At 38.6% G+C, this 26,762-nt stretch overlaps 1 protein-coding gene across 1 annotated transcript in view; it reads right to left on the bottom strand.

Moving 5' to 3' along the window:
• Positions 1–26,762, bottom strand: part of SLC6A2 (solute carrier family 6 member 2) — a 67,372-nt gene that overhangs the window by 20,576 nt on the left and 20,034 nt on the right. The window contains exons 3-8 of the mRNA XM_009558091.2: positions 24,452–24,583; positions 20,450–20,687; positions 7,037–7,175; positions 6,151–6,285; positions 3,133–3,236; positions 573–697 (exon numbers count right to left, since the gene is read on the bottom strand). Coding sequence (XP_009556386.2) covers positions 573–697; positions 3,133–3,236; positions 6,151–6,285; positions 7,037–7,175; positions 20,450–20,687; positions 24,452–24,583 — 873 coding nt within the window. The remainder of the gene's footprint in view (positions 1–572; positions 698–3,132; positions 3,237–6,150; positions 6,286–7,036; positions 7,176–20,449; positions 20,688–24,451; positions 24,584–26,762) is intronic.

Here is a 26,762-nt window from a genome sequence, read left to right as displayed (position 1 = left end):
TAATAGCACACTCATGACAGTTTTGTATTAAAAAAACCCCACCTTGTCCCATTCTTTTCCGCTTTAATAATCTTTTATGGGATTCACAACTTTACTAGGTGGTTTTTTTTTTTCAACTCTGCACCTGAGGAGGAACCCTGTGGATCTGGACTTCACTGTTTGGTAGGAGAACTCTTGGATGTGATGAGAGATACAGGAACTGAAGTCATGGGTGACCAATGAAACGACGCTATAACTAAGCTTACCAGAACCATCCAAACCAGTAACCTACAGCACTGAACAGCAATACTTCTGCAAGATACTGTGCAGAAATAAATGCCCGTTTGTTGCACAGGCTGAACCTGTGAAGGGTAGGATGTTGAGGAACCTCCGTTCAGTAGAGGTGAGATGAATCAATAGGATTTACAGTTCACATTTCAGCAAGGCATTTACACACATAGTTTTAGTTCCGAGTTATTTAATTCAAGTTACTTCCCTAAGATTTTCGCATACTTGTTTGAAACGAATATAAACACATTTGCAAAGAAATGGTGGACAAAACCAGTAAAACTAGTATAAAATCAACTTCCTACCTTCAGTGGCTACATCCTCAATTTTAACTTTGTGCTCATGAGCCATGTAGCCCAATATGGAGAAAATTGCGAATCCTGAGATGAAGCTTGTGACACAATTAATGGTACTAGTCAGCAAAGCATCCCTAGTGGTGGAGAGAAAAACAACCCAGTGAAAAAAAACCACTCTAAAACCGGATGGGGATTGTCTTATAGTGATAGGAAGATTCCTGTGAAAATGCTAATTGTGTAATTATTCTGATGTTCAAAAGCTCCTAGGAGCATTCTATGCTAGAAAATGACATCTCTGGTTACTATTTTGATTTTAAAATGATTTTTGTTAAGAAAAATCAACAGAACCGTATTAATTATGTATTAAGATAGTAAAGAGTAATGTCATCATCCTAGCTGGTAGCTGTAACACAGCAAGAGAGTGACCTGGAGTGCAAAAGCCTCATCAATTCACATGAGCAGTTATTGATACAATAGTGAACATAGTTTAAAGGTTAAATGTAATACAATGCGTATAGTAAAGTCTGTCCAAAATTGTGGTGTTTAAACAATCTGGCATGGTATTACGATAGACGTATGAGTTTTCCTGGGTACTAATAACCCCTGTTACCAAACCTAACTTGAATACGAGTAGACTGTATATCTTTAGAGGCTTGCCATATCTGCACAGTGTCTGGTACGTAATCTTGTGCTGCATATGACCTTTAGAACAGAAGAAGTGGTTCTGTGAACCTCAGTGCTGTTTAATAAGCAGAAAGTAAACATTATTTCCTTTCAGCCGTTAGACTACCCAAAACCATAGGTGCCATACACCAAACTTCATCCTCTTCCTTATATTACTTTATTTTGATAACACTGAAGAATTTGTCTTGCAATTCCTAAAGTGTTTTCCTGGGGGAAGACAGCAGGATCAAGAGACACCAGATTGGACCCATAAACTCAAATTCTTTTCTGTTATTAAAAAAGAAAATTGCTAGGTATTTGCCACTGTTAATGTGGCAAGAGTTATTTCTTGTTTCCCACAATTCAAAACCATACTTACGTAAGTCAACAATGTTTCTTTCTGCCTAATCAATAACTGCATTAAGTGATACTTATCTCCTTATAAACTGAGCTAAACTAGCTCTTACTGTTTTGCATGTAAAACTAGATCATCGTTTAAGTGCTTATTCTCATATTTTCTGGCCTTGATATTCAGCATTGTTACCTGCCTAACACTGCTGACACTATTCCTCTTAAGGATGATGTGTTGGAGTATAGGTGGGTTAGTATGGTGCTTCATTTTCATTTGGAAATTTGGTTCAGGGAGTGTTAGGAATGGTTGGACTCGATGATCCGGTGGGTCCTTTCCAGCCTGGTGATTCTATGATTCTATGATAGTACGATTTCTAATTTGTTCTGTTTCAAGAAAACCTTTTGAACAGAACATATCAGCACATTATGGAGTTATTTGGTCAAAAGAAGGATTCTTTTGAGTGCTGTTGCTACTGAATTGAAGCTTACTTTTATGGTTTATGGTTAGAGCTAAAACTGTTCAATAAACTACTGATTACTCTTACAGCGAAGGCAAAGCTTGTGAGGCAACATTCACTGAAAACAGTAAGCTAGAAAACTAAATAATATGATTTCACATATAGTCTGTAGTGTTTTCTTAGTTTCAAGTGGGGTTTTCCATTTCAGAGAAAAATTAGAACACAGAATAAAAACAATTATATAGGGAGCTGCTCTGAGATTAATGAACGTTATTTTGGAAGAGTGCTATGGCTAGCATTCTAACTGGTGGGTTCTCAAACCTGGTAATATTACCTACTGCAAATAATCAGCTGGCAACCTAAAGTCACTCTGAGTTAAGTACAAAGCCATTTGAATTTAGTAGCTGTATTCCTTGATTTTGACCTTCAATATGTTTAAGGCAGTTCAGATCTTATATTTCTTTGCCATCCCTCAATTTGAAACATATTTATAATACATGTACTTTCTGAATTTATGTTTCATGGGGAATTTTAAAGACATGCTTGTTTTAACTCCAAAATGGAATGTTAACTAAACTTCTTGCTGTTGGAAGTTCTCAGAAGGAGCAGAGTAGTTCGGGTTGAATTTCCATGGCAGTAATTCAGCAAAACACTTACAAGCTGATCTGATTTAAAGTGCATTCCTAAATTGGAGCTCAACATGAAATATCAGAAATATAATCCCAAAGCACAGAGACACTTCTGGAAAATGGAATCCTTCTGCTTTTAGTTCCTCGACCAATAAGATTTCATTCCACAGTCACTGTTGCTTTTAATGGTGCTTTTGAAAGGCAAACACAAGTACAGTTTACACAGCTGTCTATAAAGTCCAAACCTAATCCCATTCTGTTTTGCTGCACAGCAGATATCTTGGCAGGTTCCTGTGAGCAAAATTTCAGTAAGGTAAGTGTTTCAAGATTTGGTCAGTCTCTCCACATGAGACTGACCATCATTAATAAATGTCTGAAGACAAAAGAATAGATTAGTACTTATTCTAGCAGCAGTTAGAGTAAAATGGTATCATTCAGAAGCAGTAATGAACAAATAGGCTGTCTTACCTGTAACAGTTGTTGTCAAACTTATTGTAGCTGGCAAATGCGATTAAAACACCAAAACCGGCTCCTAAGGAGTAAAATATCTGAGTAGCTGCATCAATCCATACCTGCATAATGACACCAACATTGTCAGTGTCAGTTCAGTTCAAAAGATACATCAGGGAAATGCAAGAGTGTACAAGACAACTGGCTTTTGAGAAATGATCGGCACTTGTGCTTATGGGAGTGTAAGTGCTGCTCAGCCTCCACGACGTGTCTCATGGAGCACAGTCATGGTCTGGAATGGCTTATCCCGAAATGGTAAGGGCTGAAGCAGTGCGCAAGTCCTCAGTGCATGCACACAGCTGCCACGATGGGGTGAACCGCTTGGACCTGTGCTTCTGAGCTTTTACTGAATACTGAAATGATTACATGATTTTTCTTCTGGGTGATAGAAATAGACTTCTACTAGTTCTTGTTCCAAGTTAGTCTGGACTGTACAACCAGAAAACTAAAAATAGTTAATGGGTCAAGAGTTACAAGATGCTTTCTTTCCCATAAGAGAGCTTTCTTCATGGGACTTTTAGTGCCGTCCAGCTCTTTTGTGTCTTGCCAGTAGAGTTGCCCTCATTATACTTCTTACTGTTCAAGCACCTCCTTAAGTCCTATTCATTAAAATAAGAGGTTAGCACCTGCTGCCTACCAAATAAGCTATGCATATGCTAAAGTATTTGCTGAGTAAGAGTCTTCGCTCATAGTAGCTGATTAGAAAACAAATTGAGAAGATCAAGGTGAAGGGGGAAAAAGACCAGAAATCAGAAATTCCTTTAGAAATAAGATAAAATGCAAAACATTCCCTTTGTTACAACAAAGGAGGATGTGAAACAGACAGTGGGGCTGATTCTTCTGCACTTTACGCTCATGTTCTCTGTTCACTTCAGCTGAATATTGATGCATAGTCAAATATATTTTATTTAATGCACATATTTTTATGTGAATTAAAAACTAAAAAATAGATACATTTTACAGGAGGCAGTCATCAATCTTTCCAGCTTTCTTCATGGTTCTTTATGCCGTTATACCTTTTGTGCACATTCTTTCTTGTGTATGTGAATGTAAAGAATTACTGTGCTATGTGGAGAGGAATCTTTTTGTGCGCCCCCAGATGTTATATAGTCTTCAGAAAACTTGTTAAGGTGTCAGAGCTAGTGTCTTCCTCAAGCCTGATTTAATTCTGTGTTTGATGCCAATTCCTTCAGCAGAACAGAAGCTTTGTGGATTCAATATCCCTGAAAATCAGGTGTCTCAGGGTTTGTTCAGTCTGTGGCCCTATAAAATGAGGTAGACTTTGACAATAATTGGGATGTTTTAAGGCATTTCCGAAGGGGCTTGGCAGAGCCCTCTTGAGGTCATTACTGTTTGTGACTTACAATGTTTCTTGTTTAAGATTCTAAATTCGGGGGGAAAAAAATAATACATCAGAAAGATTCAGGGATACATTGACATAACTCTGTAGCAGGAGTTTATTCTTTGGAGCTTAAGGATGAAAATAAAATACACAAGCCCATTGCAGCAGCAGGTATCCCTATCTCAGAGCAGGAGAAAGGCTTATGTGACGAAGCAGTGAAACTTCTCCTTATAACCAATCTTTAGTCTTTTATTATTCTACAGTAACTTTGTTGTTTGAAAAATTCAGTCTTAGAAACAAATAACTTTAAGGTCATCCAAACAGCAGCTGCAGAAATAGTGAGCCAAGAAAGAGCAGCGTACAGAATATCCTTCCAAACACAGAAGGCAGTTATGATTACAGAGGCCTAGATTCTGAGCTGATGCATCTTTGTATTTATTTGTAGGCATAAGTATGAACTACTGAGGTAGCTACGGCCTTGGAGACAAATTTGGATGAAAGTTCCATATTTGAAGGTCAATTTGACCATTCCAAAATGGAGTGAGATGGGGTCTGGGTTCTGGTGATAATTTCTGTTCTTGAAGAAATGCCAGTTTCCAAATTCAGTATTATGAAATGAAAGAAGGACTGTTTATCTAAGAACATATACAATAGGTCTGTAGTCTAACACTCAAGACCTTTGTCTGCCTTTCTAATTATTCAGGAAAAATCAAGACAGGATGCATAGTAAATATATAGGGCAACTATGCACAGATGTCTCAGGAAGCTACACATTTTCAAGACCATTAATCTCCTTCTAGTAGAACCACTTCCTCACTTTTCTGTTTTGTAACCATTTGAATGGCCTCAAGACCCATCCACAGAGATACCAGTGTCTCAAATTATTTATCTTATTTTTAGAATAGCACAGTGGTAAGGTCTATCTGTAGTCACCAGATCACTGTTGTTCATAGGTCTGAAATGCTGGTGATTTCATGAGTTAGTGACTATACTAGTAGGTCTTGCTTTACAACAGGTAAAATATTTCTTAGTTCCAAGGCACCCCCAAAACTGAGTTGGTTTGGATATGTTTAATAAGACTGTCTCAGTGTTAAAAGATAATGAAATGTGTGTTACTTTCAACAGTAGCATAAGACAACCATGCTCCTGAAAATCTCATTTGTATGAAGGACTATAATTAGGTGAGATAGTCCTGACTTAGTATGTTTAGCAAGGTTCTTATAGGCCAGAATTTTTGTTTACCAGGTTAGTATTTAACCTAGTGATTCAAAAAGCTACATTTTCTTCTTGAGGGAATTCTTAGCCTTTTGAGACCTAAATTTTTGCAGGACTCAATTTTTACATATAAAGGGTACACAGTCAAAGCAAGGACTTTAAGTGACTGCCACGTCTAAAAACTGCCCTCATAGAGGTTTTTCTGTGATCAGAACAGTTTGTGTTCAGGCTGACAAAGTCCTGTGACAGACAGTGTTGGAAGCTTAGACTGTCAGGGACAATGGAGTAGTGCTTATGGAAAAGCAGAAGTGTGGCTGTATAATTTCAGAAATCAGCTCTAATATTTAGAAATCAGTCTTAATACCAGGAGGAACAGGCTTACTCATAAAAAGGGAATGAGAACAGAAGAGAACACTTACTGTGGCTTCTTTTAATCTTCTGAAATCTATGTGCAGGTATGCGTTTATTCCATTGTATGCACCAGGCAGGGTTATTCCATGTATTAGCAAGACAAATAACACGACATAAGGCAAAGTGGCTGTTATCCAAACAACCTGAAGACAGCAGAGATCCCAAAGGTTAATCAGCTGTTACAGTACATTTCAGAATGTGTGAAAAATACAGCTGGCACTTTCTTGGTTTTGTCCATTCAGTTCAATACGGGCATCATGAATCTTTACATGTGTATGATTACAGAAACCAGCAGGAGACAGTTTTGACAAACATCTGTTACTAGTGTGTATTAGATTGATGACTACCTGTTATATCTGTTTACTAAACAAGTGCAGTCATTGCCTGATGTTAGGTGATACTTTCATGAAAATATACAAAGAGCTCTCAGATGTATTCAACCATAGAATTTCTGTTGAGGTGTTTTCTAAGGGATGTCAAAGAGTAATTTCAAATTACTTTCATGAGGTATTTCTCTTGTCATGGCATTTTACATAATGAAACTAGGGCATCTTAAACCATCAAAACATTAATACATTTGGCTAAGAACAGGAGGCACGTTTAAGATAATTAAAGTCTTTCAAATATTTTCTGGATGAGACCATTAATGTTGAATTGAAAATAATATGCTAATAAAATATAAAATTAAAAGATCACATAATCAAAGCTCGTAATAAAACAAAGGCCAAACTGGGACTGTGTAATTCCACTATACATATATGAAGGCCTCTCATGTGGTTTGGTCCCCAAGGATCCCTCAGAAGCAGTGATTTAGTCTTTTGCTTTCTAAAATTGGGAGACTTCTTAAAGGAGACAAAGAATGTAGTTGAGACAGAAGGACAATATTAGCTCTACCTTTCCAGAAGTCTTCACGCCTTTCCACAGACTAAAGAAAAGAATGATTACCACCACCAAGAGGCAGAGGGAAAGTTGCCAGCGAGGCAAGCCAAGGTCATGGATTCCACGGCTTTCGTGCAGGTGCAGAACTCCTCGCCTGCATACCAGATACAGAGAAACAAAGTGTAGTCACTGGCGGAAAAAGCCTTTTACATATCTCATCCTGTGGGCAGTGGAAATGGGTGCTGCACGGCAGTAATAGCTGCCTCCTCATATCACTATCAGTTAGCGGAATCTGTTTTGTAAAGCCAGTTTGTTTGCTTCTTCCCACAATGTCTTCATGGTCTCACTGGCCCATCAGTGCCTGTTTAGCACTACAGTGCCACAATGATAGCATTTCCTCCTTCCCTGGAAGTGTTTGAGGATTTTGGAACTGTCATTCATTGTTTCTTGGTTGAACACTGAAGAGATGCTCAGAGAGGCTGCAGAATCTCTATCCTTTTTTAACAGCCTATTGTGAAGCTACAAATGGGAAAAGTGTTTGGATATGGAAAGCAACAGTTGGTAAATTTAAATTGGATATAGCGCTCTATGCTGTTCACTGTGACAGTAAAGTGATAGCAGAGAAATCTGTTGCTTAACAGGGCAGGCTAATTCTTTTCAGATCTACACGGTGAAATGGGCTGAAGTGTAGAAGAGCATATTTGTCCTTGTGACTGGCGATATCTACAATTAGAGTTGTCAAAACACATTGTATGCAACAGGCACAGGGATATGGGAGAGATGTCATAGTGGATCTCCCTTCCTTTAACCCAGTCCTATGCCATTAAGTGTCTCTCGCTGCTTTTTCAAATATAAAAATTGCAGAAAATTTTTGCTTTACTGAGAGCTGCATTTGCAGAGGAATGGCATTGTGCATGGAGCCCTGCACTACAGGGAAACTGCAGAGCTAACTCCTGGTTCCGATACGGATCTACAGGATGCTGGCACAGGGATTCAATTTCTTAGTGTTTCAGTGCCTATCCAGATAAAATACTCACAACCTTCTTTGTCACCTTCTCCTTTCTCTACCACCTTTTATTTGTGCAATAGAAAGCTTTGTTGGCGTTTTTTAGCACCATGATAGCACAGACAAATCAAATCAACAAAGCCTTTTTCACTGGAGAACGCTGACATGTTTTATGACAATAACTACATTTTAGAGAAATTGAAGTACGGAGTGATTTGCCCTGTATGACTACATAGAGATTAAATCGTGAGGAGTATAATTCCAGCCTTACTGGCTGTCTGCAGACAACATATTAGTACATAGATGGTGCTTCGGAATTAACTTCAGCACTTGTCTCATCAAATCAGAGATGAGCGAGATATTGAATACTTTCCAAGATAGGCCAAACCTGTGTCAACTTGAATGGGGAAAACTGAAAAATGACTCTCTATTACTTGAACTGTAGAAACATGTTGGGAAATTAAGGCCCATTAGGACAATCCACCTATTAATAAGAAAGAGTTGCATACAATAATAAACATCAAGATATGATCAACTAAGAATTGTAATAGTTATGCTTCTGTACTTTCTCATGTTTAATAAGAAATACTGTATTTTTCGACAGTTTCTATGATTTATTCCAGACTGGATAAAAGATACTTGTAGAAAGCATACTCCTAAATTAAGCAGCTGATCTGTTTCTGTTGCATTGTATAAATGAGGCATTAAAAGGGTAGTGACCATACCCACAAACACAACACGTGTGAAACATACTCAAGAATGTTCCTATTCAGAAGCTATGAGGTGATTTTCACTATTAGTATAAAACAATATAGCAAAATAACAATAGAGCTGTTACCTGCGGAAACAGTAAACATAGAGACAGACTTGTTGATGTCTCATCTAAAACCCTATTACATTTTATTAAATGTAAATAAGCAGGTAGGTCTCATTCAACTTTTACTTAGAGTGTAAATGAACACTAGTTGTGTTTTTGCTAATAAAGTATAATTTGCCAGAGGATCCACAAATGATCCACAGGTCTAAGTAAATCCTGGGCAGGGATGCCTGACTCTATTCCAAATTTACCAGCTTCGGCAGTGGTAAGTGTAGCTGGGAATCACTTCACAGGCTTCTGACCAGAACATTTGTCCAGGATCTTGGGAGGGTTTTGGCAGTCTGTGCTATCATAGCTATACTGCTATCGCTGTCAGAGCTGGATGTTGTAAAGTCAGTCCTTTGAATTATGATGTGTAGATGCCTACTCAGAAAAACAGAATCTGAACTTGCATTCTTTGTGCCCATTTAACTTTCTTATCCTTGCCCAAATATTTTTCTGAATTGGTAAAGAAGCCTGCTTCCTTGTGTGTTTCCTTTCCAAGAAGCAGCCAGCAATGTGTCTTACGGTTTGGAACGCTTGCCAGAACTGCCATTTCGAATGTGGGATTCCCAGGATTTTCAGGAGAATCTCCATTCCAAGAGTTCTGCTCCCTTAATCAGGGTAAAAGATCATAAACTAGCAAGAGAAAAAATACATTTGTAACCAGTCAAAACAGCTGTGTAACTGGGCAGCCAACCAAGGAAATCTTCATAGACAGCTGCTGTTTGAGCTGTAATTCTGGCAGGTTTTGCTTTCTTTTCCTTTTTTTTCCTATTTTTTTTTGTTTTTCTTTGTGACCTCTGAGGATAAGTCACAGGAGCTTCTCTAAAGATGTCGTCTTTGAGGGTTGCTGGAAATTAGTTAATTAAAGTTTATCTACTACATTCCCGTTCCAGCATCACCATTAAGTATAAAAGACCTAGTGCTGGGCTGTGATTTAGGTTAAGATGTGCTGACAATTGAAGAGATGGAGGAGAGATGCGGTGGCCAAAAGCATTAGCTAAAGTAAACCTTTTGGTTTGAATGGCACAGCTCTGTAATGTTTTTTGAAAAAAAGGCATCTTTTGGAGAAAGGCAAATTTGAAAAGAACTTTGTCCTCATCTTGCTCATCCAAGTCAGCATACATCAGTGATCCAGTTAGCTCAATTATGCCACAATTATTCTTGTTTCGCATCAGCAGTTCTTAATTTAGGAGCAGCTGAAGCTGTTTTTAGCCTGTCTCTGTTAAGGCGTGTTAAGTGATAAATCCCTGACTGGCTCCTTTAGGTTATACTTGGTCAATTCCCTCATACTGGCCACAAAGTGATACAGATGAAGCAAGAGGTACTGCAAGATTCCCCCTTCATGAAGCTCTGAGGTTAAAACACCTGATTTTTCAGCCTTTTGATATTACAGCAGAATAACGCAATGTGGTCAGCACCATTCCTGAATTTAGGTTGCCTTCGTTAGCTGCAGGATTATCCCATTTCCCAATGCTACAAAAACATGTACAAATCATAGACAAAACGGCATAAACTGATCTTTCTTAAATGGGTAAGCCAGTGAACAAGAAGAGAGAACAGCACCAACTACCATCAGCCTCTGTAGCCTGACAGCTTCTTTGAATTATGTCCAAAGCCACTGAGAATGTGTTAAGTAAAAGTTTCTGAAAGTAATTTTTGTTTCATAAGCATATTTGTCCAGTTCTGCTAACAAAATAAACTCTCATAACTCACAACTCTGAGTCAGAGAAAGGAAAAATCAGAGGCACTAGGACAACTAGAACTGTATTTTGACTGAAGTTTGTTATTACTGAGAAAAGAATGAAAGTAGATGAGAAGTACGTGCAAAAAGGAAAAGAAAATGTTAGGAAACGAGGAAGAGACTGAAAACAAACATTAACAGGTGGAGGTGACTGAAAGCAGAATAAGGATCTCTTAGACTATAAAATACAAGAGGCTAAGATACAACTTAAGCTTTCTGAGAGTCTAGTCAGAGCTGCAGCTATATTTAGTTAGAACAGCATCAAGAATCAAAGAACATGCACTAGAGATAAGAAATCAGCTTTCTTTTATCAGGGATTGGTGCAAAGAAGCCTAATTTATGCTGAGACTGCTTTCCACATAAGGGAGTGTAAAGTACAATTGCAATGATTTTGAGACTGTACATCACTGTAAATACAGGTCCCAACAGTCCTTCTGCCTATCTGCAAGAGGAGCAGGAATGTGAAAGGATTTCATGTTGAAGCTGCATTCAGGGATTCTGGTTTCTCTCTTGTGGAGATTCCTGCTGGCCTTCTCCTTCTTTGCATTCTCAGTTGGGAAGATTCCTCTAGTCACTCAATAATTCTGGTCCCGTTTCTTGCCTTAATTCCATGCTGCATTCAGATAAAGGGAAATAGTTCACTTCTGTTGCAATCGGCAACAACAATTTGTTTGCTCCTACTGCTGTCTTCTGTTTTGCTGTTGTACAGCAGTTGGGTCCTCTTTAATTTGATGTTAGATCACAAAGAGTCAACAGGAAGCCCAGCTGTTTGCTATTTGCACCTGAACCCTTCTAAAGACAAAGTTTTGAGAAGGCAGGAGGGCAGCAGCTCAGTGGGGCTCAGTAAATGAAGGATCCAGTCACTTATAATAGTAGGTAATGTTGGAAACAATAAATTCTTCTCTGTGTCTTAGTGTTTTCATCAATAAAATAACCATTATTATAAAACTTTGCTTTATCTGAACAGTTCAGAACATGCTGTTTATGCAAGTGTCAAGTATTTGAGTATAAAGAAGGAAGCAAACCAAAGGAAAAAGAAATGCCATGGGTTATAACCTGAAAATGATCCAGTATTTTATTCACTCCTAAACATTTAATCCATAGCCAGAAAACAGGAGGTGAGAGTTTTAGGTGTAGAATTCTCCAGGTGTAGAATTACGTGTAGAATTACATGTAGAATTTTGTCAGACTGGTTCTTTCTAAGACCTTTCTAAGGAGCCTTTTATATTGCTCATCCCTAGGGAGATTTACATGGTTGTATTTTGGAAATTTAGGTGGTTTTGAACGAGCAGATCAAGCTTGATGTCTTGCAGTAGGCCTCGTTTTCCCAATCCCAAATCAATTATAATTTTAGGTTTTAATCCAAAAAATTATTACACCGCTCTATAGGCTCATTCTTTGTCTTTTTACTAAAGGCAAAGTTATTTGCCTGAATTTAATGTGATCAATAGAAGAGTGTCATTCATCTAAGCAATTTTTAGATGCTCTACGTCAAATCTGTTCAGATTGCAAACATGTCATCAATTTGTCAGCAAAATAGTTAACTAACAAATGCATTTATTAGCATATTAAGTACTTCTAAGAACTTCCAAGTACTTTTAAAAGTTAGTAGCCACTTTTATGGGATCAAGCCCATAACATGGCTTGCATGATGTATCAGCAAATTGGCTAAGATATAAATAGATATAGTCCTGGTCTCTTGAGCTCTGTTCCTCGTTCTGGTAGTTAGACTAGTTTTTTTATGATTTCAAATGTAATGCAAATGGTAGATTGAAGATGCTAAAAGGTCTGTCAGTGTATAGAGTGTGCAACCTATAGAAATTAAATTACATACTTAATTTAGAACACAATTTGAAGCATGATAATTGTACTCATTTAGAAAGCTCTCCTACATGCATATCTTGTGTTATATATTTGGACAACCATAGTTCAGTTGTCAATGCTGCTGATTTCCTTCAGAGTATAAACCACAGTTGGTTATCTGCTTAAAGCAGCTGGGGATGGAGTTGTTTTTACACAGACTCTGCCAGACTCCACATAATTTTACTTAAGGGACAGCACTGCTTAAATTCAGCTGCACTATTTCCACAGCAGTTTGTGTCTAGGAGGTTTATATCCACCCACAGCTTTGTGGGGCAGAGTTTGTGATACAAACCCTGCAGACCTGAGTTGACTCCAGACTGAGCACCAGTGTCTCCTCACTGTAATTCTGGGACAAGGGATGCAATGCAGAGGTAGCAGAGTGGCTCCACATGAAGTCAGCAACAGGGTTATCTTGGCTCAAACGCAGCTTGGCCATACGTACGGCTGCTGCCTGAGCTGCTTGGTGCCTCTAGGTTTTCTCTAAAGAGCTCTGGGTATGGCATCACTGCAATGCAGAAAGATAGCCTGGCTCTAGGAAAGCACTCTCCTACATCAGAGAACATAGGAGAGCAGTGCCGAGCCTTCTGATGTGCAGTGCTACGTGTGCCCTATCTACCTCACCCTTTCCCTGGAGCGCTGGGCATGCTTCAGAGTTGTGCCAGAGGGTCCGCTGTGACCAGCTTGGGGCATATACACTCCAGGTCTGCTGGATACCGCATGGTCTTGCCCAAACTTTTGTTATCTGGGTTGTTCTGTTTCTCCAGATATTTCAGCTCCCTCTTGTGTTGGTCAATGGAGCTACGTAATGGGCTTTAAGCTACATTTTGGGAATCGCAGAAAGATAATTTACCAGTGGCACCCTGGCTGGTATGTTTATTATTTATACTGAGTGAAATGATGCTTTTCTTTGAATCACAACTATCCTGAAATGATACATGGCCACTAGGACTAAACTCTTCATTCATTGAGAATGTCTATCTCAACTCACTTAAGATTTTACCCAGTTTAATTCTCCCATTAACTTAACTCTGACCTCCCTTGCTACTGGTGTCACACTTCAGCAAATTCAGCAAAGCACTGTGAAAACAGAGATTTTCAAAATCTGCTTTAAAATCCATTATATTGAGATTGGATTGAATTTTACCCCTCATTCATAGATTTAATGAATACTGAAACACTGAAAAATGTTTGTTTGAGGATACACAGAAAAGCAGTCAGAACGTGTGTGCTCCCAGCTGCCCCAGCCTTTAGTCATCTAGTTAAATGGTGATTTGGTCAGCTTTCTTAATGGGCTGTGCACTGTCCTGCTCATGAAAGAAGAGCCTTAGCTTTTCCAAAGAAGATACTGAGCTTTCATGAAGCTTTACTGATTTCAGGAGAGCTGCATGTAAAGACACAAAGTTTAACCAAATGAATTTTTACTTTATGGTATGACATTTGTTGTAAATGCTGGGTTCTTTACACTATGAGGTTAAGTTTGTAATCTTTCCCTGGATTAATGCTGAGATGTGATAGTTTTGGATGAGTAAACACTTCTGCTATAGGAAGAGCACATAAAAAAACTAGTGGTATATTATGTCAGTATACTGTGTCATACAGAACACTTAATGAGAAACAGGTGAACACAAACAAATAGGCGTCTAGTTGTGTGTGACACCTTTATTGGCTTTGCCTTGAGCATCATACACAAGTGGAGATGTTCTACAGAGAAAGGATCTGCTTCTGCTTGCCAGGATTTCAAAATGTGAAGTCGTGTAGGGTAGGTGCTGCAGCACTGACCTCAGCTGCTGTAATTATTGTTCAGAGCTTAGTGCCGCTACCAAACTATACAGGATTCTGCATGTAAAGATAAGCAGTTAGAATTTCTCCTGAAAGCACAAAGCAAATTGTGTGCAGCATAATGTGCAGCTCCTGATCTTTGCAATATCTCATAACCTCCCCTGCAAATTTAAGTTGGCAAAGTCATCATTCTTCCAGTTTTCTGGACTTACTACACAAGGGCATGTTGTGGTTTAGGAATCATTTCCATAAATCTGTCCAAAGCCTAAGAATGTGTGTACACACTTCCATGGATTCACTTCCACTGCAGTTGCATTTAATTTCTTTTCTTGCTGTGTAAGTAAATGGTCAGAAATGTGGAGTTGTGAACATGAGTAAAAAGTAAAATTTAAAGCTGTGCATATAAATGTTTGTTGAATAGTTGTTTTTACTTTATGCTCATAAATACTTGTGCCAGAAATTCCTCTGCACTGAGTCAAAATGAGAAAGATTGAGTTACTTAGTTGAGTCCAAAATAGTCAACACAGTCAAAAAATAAATATACAATGTGTATGGATGCAAATATGTTAGTCTTAGAGAATGGATATGTAAATAATGCACCTAAACACTCATAATAATGCCTAAGCAGTTAATAGAGAATTGATTTATAAGCAGCTTGCTTGTTGCTATTTCAAAAACGTGGCCATCAATTTCCCACATGAAGTATTCAGTAATGTACCTGATTCTAAGCCCATTAAAGTCAGAGGATTTATTCTGTAACATTCAGGGGATTTCCTAGGGGTGAAGGCACAGAATCTAGCTAGAATTATCATTATTCTTTGATTGTGTAATCACTATGAAGGTAAAGACATGTCTGGTATGAACTTCAAACCTATTAGAAACATCTGACAACTTTCCTTTCAATTAAGATTCAAAGGATAAGCAAGTCTAGATGTCTAAAGAACTTCTTAATTTCTCATTAGTTACAAACTCTCTAATTAGTTTACAGGGTATAGATGTTGCGTGAAGAAATCTCTTAAAGAAGCTTCAGATATATTCAGTGGAGGTTTGTTGTCCGGGAAAGTGGTATATTATTAACAATTGCTGATCATGTTTAGCATGAGCTTAGAATCTTTTCTTACCAGATGTGATTAACAGAATACAGGACTATCTGCTCTCGTTAGCATTCTAATCTATAAACTAGTATTCTAATCTATGCCTAGAAGCATTAAAATGTTTTCAGAAGCATTTATAAGCATTTATAATTTTGATTACTTATTATTACTTACAATTACTTATGCTTACTAAGCTCCCCAGTTGTTTTATGGGGATAGGTTCCTGCATCTTCCTTTGGTCTATATGGCGTTGAACAGGTTGCCAAGGGAGGTAGTGGAGGCCCCATCCCTGGAAACATTCAAGGTCAGATTCAACGGGGCTCTGAGCAACCTGACTGACTTGAAGATGTCCCTGTTCCTGCAGGGAGGCTGGACTGGATGGTCCCTTCCAACCCAAAGCATTCTATGATTTGACATGTTATTGAACTATGTGGAGCTTTTGGTCTGTGGTAGTATTTCTTGTAAAGACTTGAGCCCCAAAGCACAAATCTATTGGTCTTTTATTGGTATAGCAGTAACCTTTGCTATACAGTATATTCTTGGTTCACTCACTCATAAATTTATGTTCATAAATATGATGGACATAGACTGCTGTGACTGGATGTTGTCCTTATTCCTTGGCCTTAGGTAGCTTTTTGCAGTTACTCACATCTGGGCAGATTTGTGAATTCTGTGAATTTCCTTTACTGAGTCTGGCAGGAAAATTTCTTTGTAAAAATATTTCTTACGCAGAAAGAAAAGATTACAGCCCTGAGAAGTACTATCAAAGAAAAATATCTGTAGCTCAATACATTTGTTGACGATTTCACTGTTCTGTTTAGAAATTGCCAGGATTTGTTCCTACAACAGATCATGATTTTTAACAGGCCCAGCACCTCATGAGAAAAATAATGTTTTTGTTTCTCCAAACTGGTATTTTTTAATTGTCAGCATAAATGAAAGCAAGATGGTAACAAACTTTTCCCAGACACAAGAATGGAAAGAACAAATATAAAGTCTGCTTGTTTTCATATAAATTATCTAAATAGGAGCGATATGGAGTATATAGGGGAACTTTATTTACAGTGTTCTTCAAAAAAAATGTTTATAATGAATTATTTTAACATATGTTGAAAGGATAGAAAGTCCTTTGCATTTTGTGTGTTTAATTCCAAACCACTGAGGAGGGAAGTAACTAAAGTAACGTGTGCCTACAAAGAAGTGTGGAATTACCATTTTATTCCTAACAGGATTTCTCTTATGACTATTACTAGCAGAAGGGCATCAGTTGTTATCAGACTTTGGAGTGCTTGCTTTGCTAAGTTTGCAGTGTACATATACTTTATAATTTAATTCAACCATTTCTAATGAAGTATTCCATCCTGCATCTGTGTTGTAAGCAACCGTCTCATTGACGTCAGTGGCACCTTGGCCTGAATTAAGCCCAAATGACTGAAACCAGACTTAATAAAATGAAACACTCTAGAAAGCCAAAGCGTAGAACCACTTCAACCTTAATTATTGTCCAACTCTTAAGGATTGAAAACAAATGCCAAACATGTCAGAGTCTGCCTATGACTGCCTTGGCTTGGAAATTGCTGTTTAAAGTGACTTCTTCCAAGTCTGAGGCTTAGAGTTTATTCATGCTTTCCCTCCCTGCCAAACATGGGATAGCTGAAAAGAATTGGCCTAGATTCTTAGCAAGTTTTCCCTCCTATCACTCCATGTAACTGGTGAAAATCACCATATTTCCGTTGAACTTAGAGGTGTCTTTAGTTAAGTATTAGATGAACTGTCACATCACAGTACTCCTACCTCTTCCTACAGTTTATTCCTGTGCTGGTGGAAATAGACAGTCACTTCTGGAAATATTCTATTCTCAATTAATGGTTGGGCCAGCTTTGTGTGAAGGAATCATGTCCCAAAGACAAAAAGGGTCTGTTAAGACAAATGAGATCAGCTTTCTGCCTGTGGCCTGTTTTGGAAGCACCTCTGTTTGGTCATTCTCCAACTGCAAAATAGATGTTTCATGGTTTTGGTCTCCCTCCCTCCAGTTCAGCCTGCCCACCAGAAGGCAAAAAATTTGCACATGTTCTTGATGTAAATATGCAACCTAGAGAACTAAATTCAAGCTTTACCACTTCCCATGTATTCTTAAGGTTGAAGACTTAAGTGCTTGGATACATTCAACAAGTTTTCCGTAAGCTGCAGTGCATCCAATGGCACAGACCAGCAAGTTCTTGTTATGCTGGTTACTGTGGTTGAAAACACATCCTCAAATACTTCAGGCTGGATGGTCTCTTCTATGCCTTGGAACTACTAAGGAGAATAATGGAACTTATTTTAACCCTCACAGACAAAATCACTCCTTTTACATGATAATTCTGTAGTGGGCGTTGCTGTTTTCAATGCCTTTTCAATAGTGCTAATTATCATACCCTGTGCTAGCGCAGAGACTGGGCTTCCATAGGTATCCCACTGAAGTTTGAGTGGCATAGTTTGATTTCCCTCTAGTATAAAAGTAGCTGCTCTATGTCTTTGTTTTTCTATAGAAGTTATCAAAACTCAAAATCTGAAATCTGCCATATCGAATCTGTTGACTAAAACATATCTGTTTCTGTTACTGCTAATATTTTGCAACACTGAATAGCAGTAATAAATCTTAAAGTAAACAAGATCATAGAATTTGGAAAACAGTGTCTTCATGATGCTGTTACTTAAAAACCGGTACTCATCCACATTATTCCTGAGGAAGGGCTGATTAACCATGCAGCTGACACTTTATGATTTCTGGCTGTAAGGAACAGACTGACCTAACACAAACTACTGTCGGGAACTGTAGTTCTCCTTTGGCAAAGAACTGTTTATTAAGAAGTGACTAACGACTATCTACCAGAAATAATCAAGTGTGATTCCTACACACATACTTAGGTCAAGTTCAGTAGTCATTCAGGCAGTAGTGCAATATGGTAAAAGGACACCCAATATTCTTTGTCATCCTTTACTTGAAGGGGTTTTCAAAGGGAATGTAGCCAGTCAAGGCCCTCACTTGAACTATTACTGAGCAAAAACGGTGTGTCATTTTGTAAACCCACGATACTGATGTAAACTTAACTTTACATCGCTTCTGACCTTGTTGTGCATAACATGAAACTTTACAACCAGAAAATTCCGCTCTCCCTGGTGTGAGAAGACCATGGGAAAGAGCTAAGTTATTTGATGTAAGAGAAGAAACACTTCTCTGAATTGAGCTGTCTTTATTAGGTTGGATTTGCACAAGTTTGGGTCTACAGCTGAGGTCTACAGCTGGATTTGATGAGCTAATCCAGATACTGGATAAGTGAACATAATGCCCCTTGTGATTCCCTGTTTTTACAGCTAGGGAAGCAGATGTCATAGATTGCATTACTTGAGTGGTTATTATTCTTATTTTTGCAATATAATCTAGTTGCTAATAAGTACAGGACCTAGGGATTTAATTACTGTGCCAAAATTCAGGGCTCAACGCATAAAGAAATATTGAATTTCCTTTTTATTTTTACCTTCTGAAAACTGCACTTTGAATCTCCTTTCATGGTAAGGAAAGAACCCTAATATTTAAAGTTTCACTGTACAGACAGAATCAAAAATTGGGCTGTTCCTCAGATCAGTGGAAGTAAATCAAAACATTGTGGATAGATTCTAACACTACCTCACCTACTAAAAATACAAATTTGTACCTCAAGCATGATGCGATAACACTATATGTGTAGAACTGCTTTAAATCATAAAGGAGCAAAGCAAGAATGTAGTGATTTCATTTTGCTTTACACAGGCCTAAGCACAAGAAAATTACAACAAAGACCTTTTTTTAAATGCCATTGACATCAAAGTTCTGTAATAAAGCAGTTCTTTGTATGAAGATGCTGAATGTATAACTTCTTATAGTTCACTTCAAAGTCAGGTTCTTTAATTGAGTACATGCATTTAGAGACTTCTGCTATAAATGATCTCTCTTTACATTTGAGTTAGGAACACATCATATATTGTCTTTGTAAGGGCAGCAGATGTCCTTGCTGTTATTACTTGCCATTGTAGCCAGTTTCTTTGAACTCATTCCCCTTATTGTTTTCAAAGTGCTGAGTTTAGCTTACCCAAGCCCCTGCCAACAGTTTGTGTATCACTACTGATGTTTCAGGGTGCTGTCTTCAGAGGAGAAATAGCAGCCACAAATATTTCAGGGCTATAAATACAGACCTCAAGATCCCCACTGCAGCCAGGCATGGTCTAACGTACACTAGGCTATTTATGGTAACAGCGGTGTCTCTTTTGTTCCTACAGAGCAAGACTCACTCTGCAGGTGTGTGCCCTGATATCCTTCTATTCCCAACACAGAAATATTAATTGATTATTCAGATTAATTCAACAGCTGATTCAATTAGCCTTTCTTTATCCTAAGCAAATCCCGTTTTCTCCTGGTGGTACATAATGTAATTATTTAGACACAGATTGAAATATTTGTTTTATTTTTTCATTGGTAATTAATACATTTCTTTGGAGTTGTTTCCAGCTGTTTGATTTGAGTGTGGCTCTGCCTGTCTTGGCCTCTATTACAGAATGCAATTCTGCTTAGGAATTACAAAAAGGCTGTCTTTCTACAACTGTGCTGTTCTCCCTGCTCAGTGCTTCATTGAAGCAGCGAAGCAGCTGAGCAAACAGAGGTCTGCTCTAAGACCTTTTGCAAGTATAGAGAAACAAGCCAAGCCTGTAGAACAAATGATTGCTTTAAAGCCTTAAAGTCAGCTCAGTTTGGCAGGCAGTTGTTTCTGTCAGAATATCGCTGTGTTTCCTTGCCCTGGCAAAGTCAGTACATCAGGAAGATTTGAGTCTTTTGTCCAGTTTCACACTGATTGGTGGCAAGTATTACATTTGTACAGGAGAAACCAAAGCTCGCACAGGCAGGAGTCTTAATCACACAGGAATACTGGTCAACATTACAACTCGATTTTAACCATAGTCTTCTAATGCTTATTCTAGAGGCTGGATGCTGAGCTATTTTACCTTTCAGAGGAAACACTCTTAGATATAGAATTTTGAATAAATAGCAAAGTCATTCAACACTTACTCATAGAATTCAGCTGCAGGAGTGAGCTTGTACTTTGAGTATTTGGTACCATTGCCAAGCACTGATGCGTTGAAGAGTTTGGGATCTGTACAGTTTGGGCTGTTCCAACTGTTGTCGCAGTTTGTCCAGGGGAGCTCAAATGTGAATGATGAAAATAAATAATACAGAGACCAAGCTATGATAACGTTGTAGTAGAAACCCACGTAAAGAGCTATGAGTATCACTGCATAGCCTACACCTAAAGACAAAGGAAAACTAGATTACACATTGCATTTTACATTCAACAGTATATGCAAACACTGTAGTTAAACTCAGCCATACACGGCTGCAAATTCACTTTAGATATTCAGAATAATAAAAGAAATTTTTTGACATTTTACATACACACATGTGGACACAGTCTCAGTGACCTAAAACCAAAAAATTACGTGAATTATTTTGGAAAATGGCTGGCTTTTAGCAAAGCCAGCTGTTTGCCAGGAAAAGCAATGTCAGTGCAATGTCAAAATTTGCTGTTGTAGAGCTCCACTGCTGATCTGCTTCCAATGCAGAAGATTGCAAGCCCATGTTAGGAGTGAAACTCACTTCATCTTCATAATGTCTAAGTCCTTGGCAACTTTTCTTCAAAAAGTAAAGGTCAAGACTTAAGTGAAGTTTCCCTATGCCTTATGTTCCCACCCTGAGCCAGTCTGGAACAGACACTGGTCCCTCTCCTTTTTCTTTCCCATTGTCACTCTCCACATTGGCTTCTGCCAGCTTGTAACTAGGTCCAAGACATGCATGAAACAGTCTGTGCTCTTACGCTGAGGGGCTTCAGGTGGTTCTTAGGCATGCCAGTAAATCCTGGTGAAATCTTGGCTTGAGGCTAACTGTGTGGATCTTCAAAGGATTCCATTACCTCCCCAGGTTTACAGAATCCCCACCATAAGCATTCTTTTTTTGGTTCTGAACATTTGTTTTGTATTTTTGCATACTGTGATGTGTGCTCAGAGGGTGCCTTTACCGTGACAACCCCAGAGAGGACATGTTCTCTTCATGAAAATAGACGCTTTCCAATGTTTTTTGAGGAAGCTTTGGTACTAATTGCAGAGGAGAACAAAAGTTTGTTGCCAGAATTGTTCAGGAAGCTTCCTTTACCTTGGCTTATATAATTCTTCCTTTACTCTGTGTGCAGCATTGTTCTCTGAATCCTAACCCAAAGCTGTATTTATTATATCTAACAAGTAGAGACTACAGCTGTTTTGTACCATCACTGTACTGTTACCTAAGCATGAATCTCTACTTCTGATCTTCCTTAGTTCAGTTTTTCGGAGGTACTGCATTGGAAGCCTGCTAGGAGGAGATTATTAGGATTTCATATTTCTTGATTAAGCAAGGAAGTAGCACATACTTCGAGCATTAATCCTTGGTTTAAAATTTGCATAAGGAATAGATATGGACTCTGGAGGAGCTGGTAGTTCAAAGACTGCTGCATATACTATTCTCTGTCCTTCAAGAGACTTTTAATACACAGACCGGTTTGCTCATCCCTAACATTGGGGAAAAGATTGTGAAAGTAAAGAAGAAGCTGTATATTCAAATCCTTGATTCTTAAATGAACTCAAACTCTAGTGACAAATTATGATCCATAGAATGGAGTGGGGCGGGTCACCAAACGGGATAATTCTTAAAAATTAACGCGAATATTAAATACTAAGTCCAAATGATGTAAGTTCTACTGAAACTGGAGGATTTCTGTTTCAAAAAGTGTTCCTGAAATTCCTCCAAATCAGGAGGACAATGATAGGTATTTAATACAAAGATTAAAAAATACTTGATCAAATATATCTTAAACTTCATTCCTCTGAAATCAAAAGAATGTTCAGGAATAAATTTCCGCTCCTATTTCTAGGTCTACCTTTTCTTAATAGTAGTGCTCCATGACCCACGCTTTAAAATAGGCCTTGGAAAATGCAGAGAGGAAAACAGACTCTGTTGCAAAGGTTACAGGGTATATGTTTAATTGCATGTGTTATGAGAGCATCTCATTAGAAATGGACTACTTGGAGTTCATAGCAATAACAGTCATAGCTAAAATTAATACTATAATGCTGTTCACTTAGAGAAGCTGTTTTAAAGTTGTGTGGAGTGTGCTCTTTTCATTTGAGTGCGAGGTATGAGTTATCCCAGAAATTATTCAAAAGCCTTAGCAGTAAAATGTGTTTGTAGGTTATCAGAAGATTTGGTCAAAAATTTAAAAGTACTGAGTTTATACTAGAGCTGAGGTGCAAATACAATTCAATGCTTAGTATTTTTTGAGAATCAAATAACTCTATTTGATTGCTATTCTGTATCTAAATGCTATTCTATATCCTAGTAATAAGAACACTTAAAAATCAACAGTAATGTATGTTTAGTACACTTTGAAAATGTCAGCTTAAAAACACAGCTGGAATGTCAACAAGACTACACATAAAATAAGTTCTGTTTTCCTTTCTCATCATCTTTTCAATCCCGAAGTCAACAGATAGAGTACCTCTGGGCACAGTGGTATTTGGCTCAAACACTTCGAGATCCTTAAGGTCTAATTTTTACAGTTAGGTTTTCAGAATCCTCATTGCCATCCAAAGGTATTAATTGATACAAGCAGGAATTTTGATTGAGCAAGGGCCTTCAAGTTCCTGAGTGCCAGGAAGAATTTAGTCTTCAATGAAGGGATGACAGAAGGGCTGGGTAAGTCTATGCAGATTAATTTTTAAATTTTGGGGTAGATTTTTTTTTTATTAGCTTGCTTTTTTTTTTATTACATCTCTAATTTTGCTGTGAGTTTTCATTTGACTGATAAGAAAAAAAACCTACTCTGTTATCCTATTCTGTGGCACTACAAAAAGCTGTATTTTCGGAAAGACGACTAATATTTACTCAGTGTAATCTATACCCAAGCACCAGATCTGCCAAGTTTGGATTGCTATTGCTAAGCTCCTCAGCTTTTGTCAGTCACAGGATAAACATGATCCAAATTTTAAGCTTCTAAGATCAGCTGAGTTTGAGTGGTTTCACTTCAGATAGCTCTGCGTTGAAAAGGCTTTTACACAAGATTTTAGATATAATCTGGTATAGAAGTAGGGGAACCCAATGATTAGCTGGTACGCAATGCCTAAGAAAATTCCTGAGCTTCCTTAAGAAATACTTGTTCCATGGACAGAAAGTGTATAGCTTCTTTCACCCAGGGAGGTCTCTTTATCCCTGATCAATGCCAAACACCCTTATCAGTATCCAAATACCTAACCTCAGGATTTCTTCCTCTCAGAATGATTGCAACTCAGTGCTCAAGACAACGCTCCACAGCCTTTTATTCAGTGATGCTGCAGAGTTAACCCTAGGGGAAAACACTCAATAGTAGTAATAATGTTCAGGTTTTAATAAGTGCTTTTCATTGCTAGGTCTGAAAACTGCTTTGCAAGCTCTGTCTGAACCATTGCTCCCATTTACAGGCAGGAAAACTAAGCACAGAGTCACAGATAACTCATGTGATGATACAAGTCTAGCAGCAGAACTACACCCTTCACAGCTCGTTTTAGTGTTCTGGCCACTACGGTACACTGACTTCTGCAGAGAAAGCCCCACACAATGAACTTAACTGTATCTGTGGGTCTCTTAGTCCACGGGCGAGACAGGGCTGAACACACCTGAGTGGGATTTGGTATCTCCAAACATTTGCATTGCCAGCCCTTCTTTCCACCTAGAGATACCCAGTTCCCCCTACTCCCCAATACGCAGGGAAAGGGAGGACAACGCTCAATAGCTCCCACTCATTGTGTTTTGTTGCACTGCTCAGATGATTTCTCTGGCTTTTCCCATTTTGTGCACCACTTGTGATAAAAAAAAATGCTTCTGACTTCATGGGTTGGGGAAAGGTCAGCAAATATTATGCCGTCTGTGGAAAGATGGAAGGCCTTTACTTTGTGATCACAAGCGTGTGGCACCGCACGATGCTGTTCAAATGAGCAGAGGGACACTTACCTTTGAAAAGTGGACAGATTTTCCACACAGTGGCAGCCCCTTCTCGATTATACTGTCCAAGTGCTAATTCCATGTAGAACAGGGGCATTCCAGCAATGATTAGGAAGAGGATATAGGGAATAAGAAAAGCACCTGCAAAGAGAATATTTAGACATTGTAGTCCATGTTTTTCTACATTTTCCTTTCTCTATTGCTTACTCTTACTGGCTAAACACAAAACCACTGCTTTGTCCACTAGGAAGTAGAAAGGAAATATCAGGAAGGAAGAACCTTTGTTCTCTTGTCCCTAGTATCTAGAAAAATTACTTTTGCTGGGTTTACTGCCAGATTTCTTGCAAGTGACAGCCTTCAAGTGCCATGCTTGCCTTGCTCCGACAGTATTGCAGTGTGCGGCGCTGACTCACAGCCCTGGGATGTATTTGGGAGATGTGGAGTTTGCCCAGAGTGCACTTTGCTTAAATTTAATGCCAAGAGGCTGTGGAAAACATGATGCCACAAATCGAATAGGGAAGTTTGTGTTTGAGAAGATTAATCCTGGAGATGTGTAGTGGACACATACATATTAAATGCTAGTTTAAAACACGTGTTATCTAAGTATGACTAATACCATAATGAACTGAGAAGTGCACTGCACTTAAGCATACTTGTTTAAGCATCACCTATTTGGCTGCGACTCATTCTAGGCTTTAACTAAAGGAGGTTTCTTTCTTTTTTCCTTCCCCCGCCCTGCCCCCGCAGCGGATTAAAAAGGTGTGGTGCAATTTTCAGCAAAGAGCAGTTAGACAGTGTGGCAGGGTTTCACAGCTGGGTTACTTTTCATGTAACTAAATGATTTAAGTATTTTGAAATTGACGTAAATATCAAGGTAAGGGTACTTAGTCACATTAAGTTGGTTTAATGTTTTGGAGACTTCTGGAAACTTCTTATTTAAAAGCTTCTGATTAGGTAAAACATACCAAAACGTCAGGTATTTTGTAAGTATCTTGATATTTGCTCTTCTCCTCCGAGCTAGAATCCAGAATCAAATTTCCTGGTGTTAACCCTTCCTGACGTCATGGGCACTTCATTAGAAAGTAAATGATGGTCAAAGCATCATTCAAATTGCTGCAAGGTAGAATGGTGTGCAAATGCTTATAAATGGCATGTGTGGCACATGATCAACCTCATTCCGTGATTGCACAGGGGCACGGTCATAGGACTGGTTTTTGTACAGTATCTTATGAACCAGAGGTGGTATTCGGAAGAAAACTCTCTACTTTCCTCTGTGTGTGAGATTCTACCATCCTGTGGATGTGAGATTCTAACATCCTGTGGGTCAAGGAGGAGGCCGACCAGTATCCCAGTGGGCCTCTTGCTTTAGGTCCACTGGTATGAATATGAGTATCATACCAGACTTCCCTGAAGGAGCAACCTTGTGGTTAATACCTGCCAGGTCTATGAAATACAAAAATGTTAGGAAGAGTGTCACGATGCCAGCTATGTCATTCCTGTCTGTGCCTCTGGCCACAGAAACTGCTGTGTTTTAATTGCACAAATGCACGGGGCTAGTAAGATTTGTGCAGGCCAGCTGAACTCTTAGGGAACACAGAGTTTGGCTAACACTTCAGACTCATCTGCCAAGACCTACCTACCTCAGAGAGACAATGCAATGCAGTCTGTGGGATTGCTGCCTTGGCAGTAACACACTGATCGCACTTGAGGGGATTCCGCTCTCCCACTGTGTGATGGGATGGAGCTGAGTGCACAGCTGCATCTCATAGGGCAATGCCGGTCTCAGCAATCCCTAATGGCTCCTATTTCCCTTTATAGCTAAAAATCTGGAGTAATTAACATCTGTAATACAGCCTTGGCGTAAGAGCTGTACTTGACTTTCTATTGAGTCACATGCAGCTCAAAAGCCACAGGCTGGGCTCCAACTGTGGCAAATTGCCACACCTCTCTGTTAACAGATTTTGAGATCCATATATATCTCTTAAGGTACCAGTGTATATGTGGAGGTAAGACAGCCATTTATCTTATACAAAACTAGATTAGGTCAAACCCCCAGATTCTACAACAACCAGTTGTGTGAAACGTCAAGTGGAAACTTGCACGAAAGCTTTTTGAAAAGAATACTAGATTTAATTATTGCAGGACAAAATATAAGACAGGCTTCTTGATTTTTGTATAACATATTCCTTCACAGAGTGTCTCCTCCCTCTATTCTTCATTGTTCACAGCATCCTATGGGGTGGGAAGCAAAGGGGAAAACTGCTTTTCTGAGTCCTACAAGATCATCTCACCTCACTTTTCACCAGAAGGAAAGAAGCAC

The sequence above is a fragment of the Cuculus canorus genome, chromosome 13 (genome assembly GCF_017976375.1).
Source record: "Cuculus canorus isolate bCucCan1 chromosome 13, bCucCan1.pri, whole genome shotgun sequence".
Lineage (NCBI taxonomy): Eukaryota > Metazoa > Chordata > Aves > Cuculiformes > Cuculidae > Cuculus > Cuculus canorus.
This window is presented reverse-complemented; position numbering and strand designations above follow the sequence as displayed.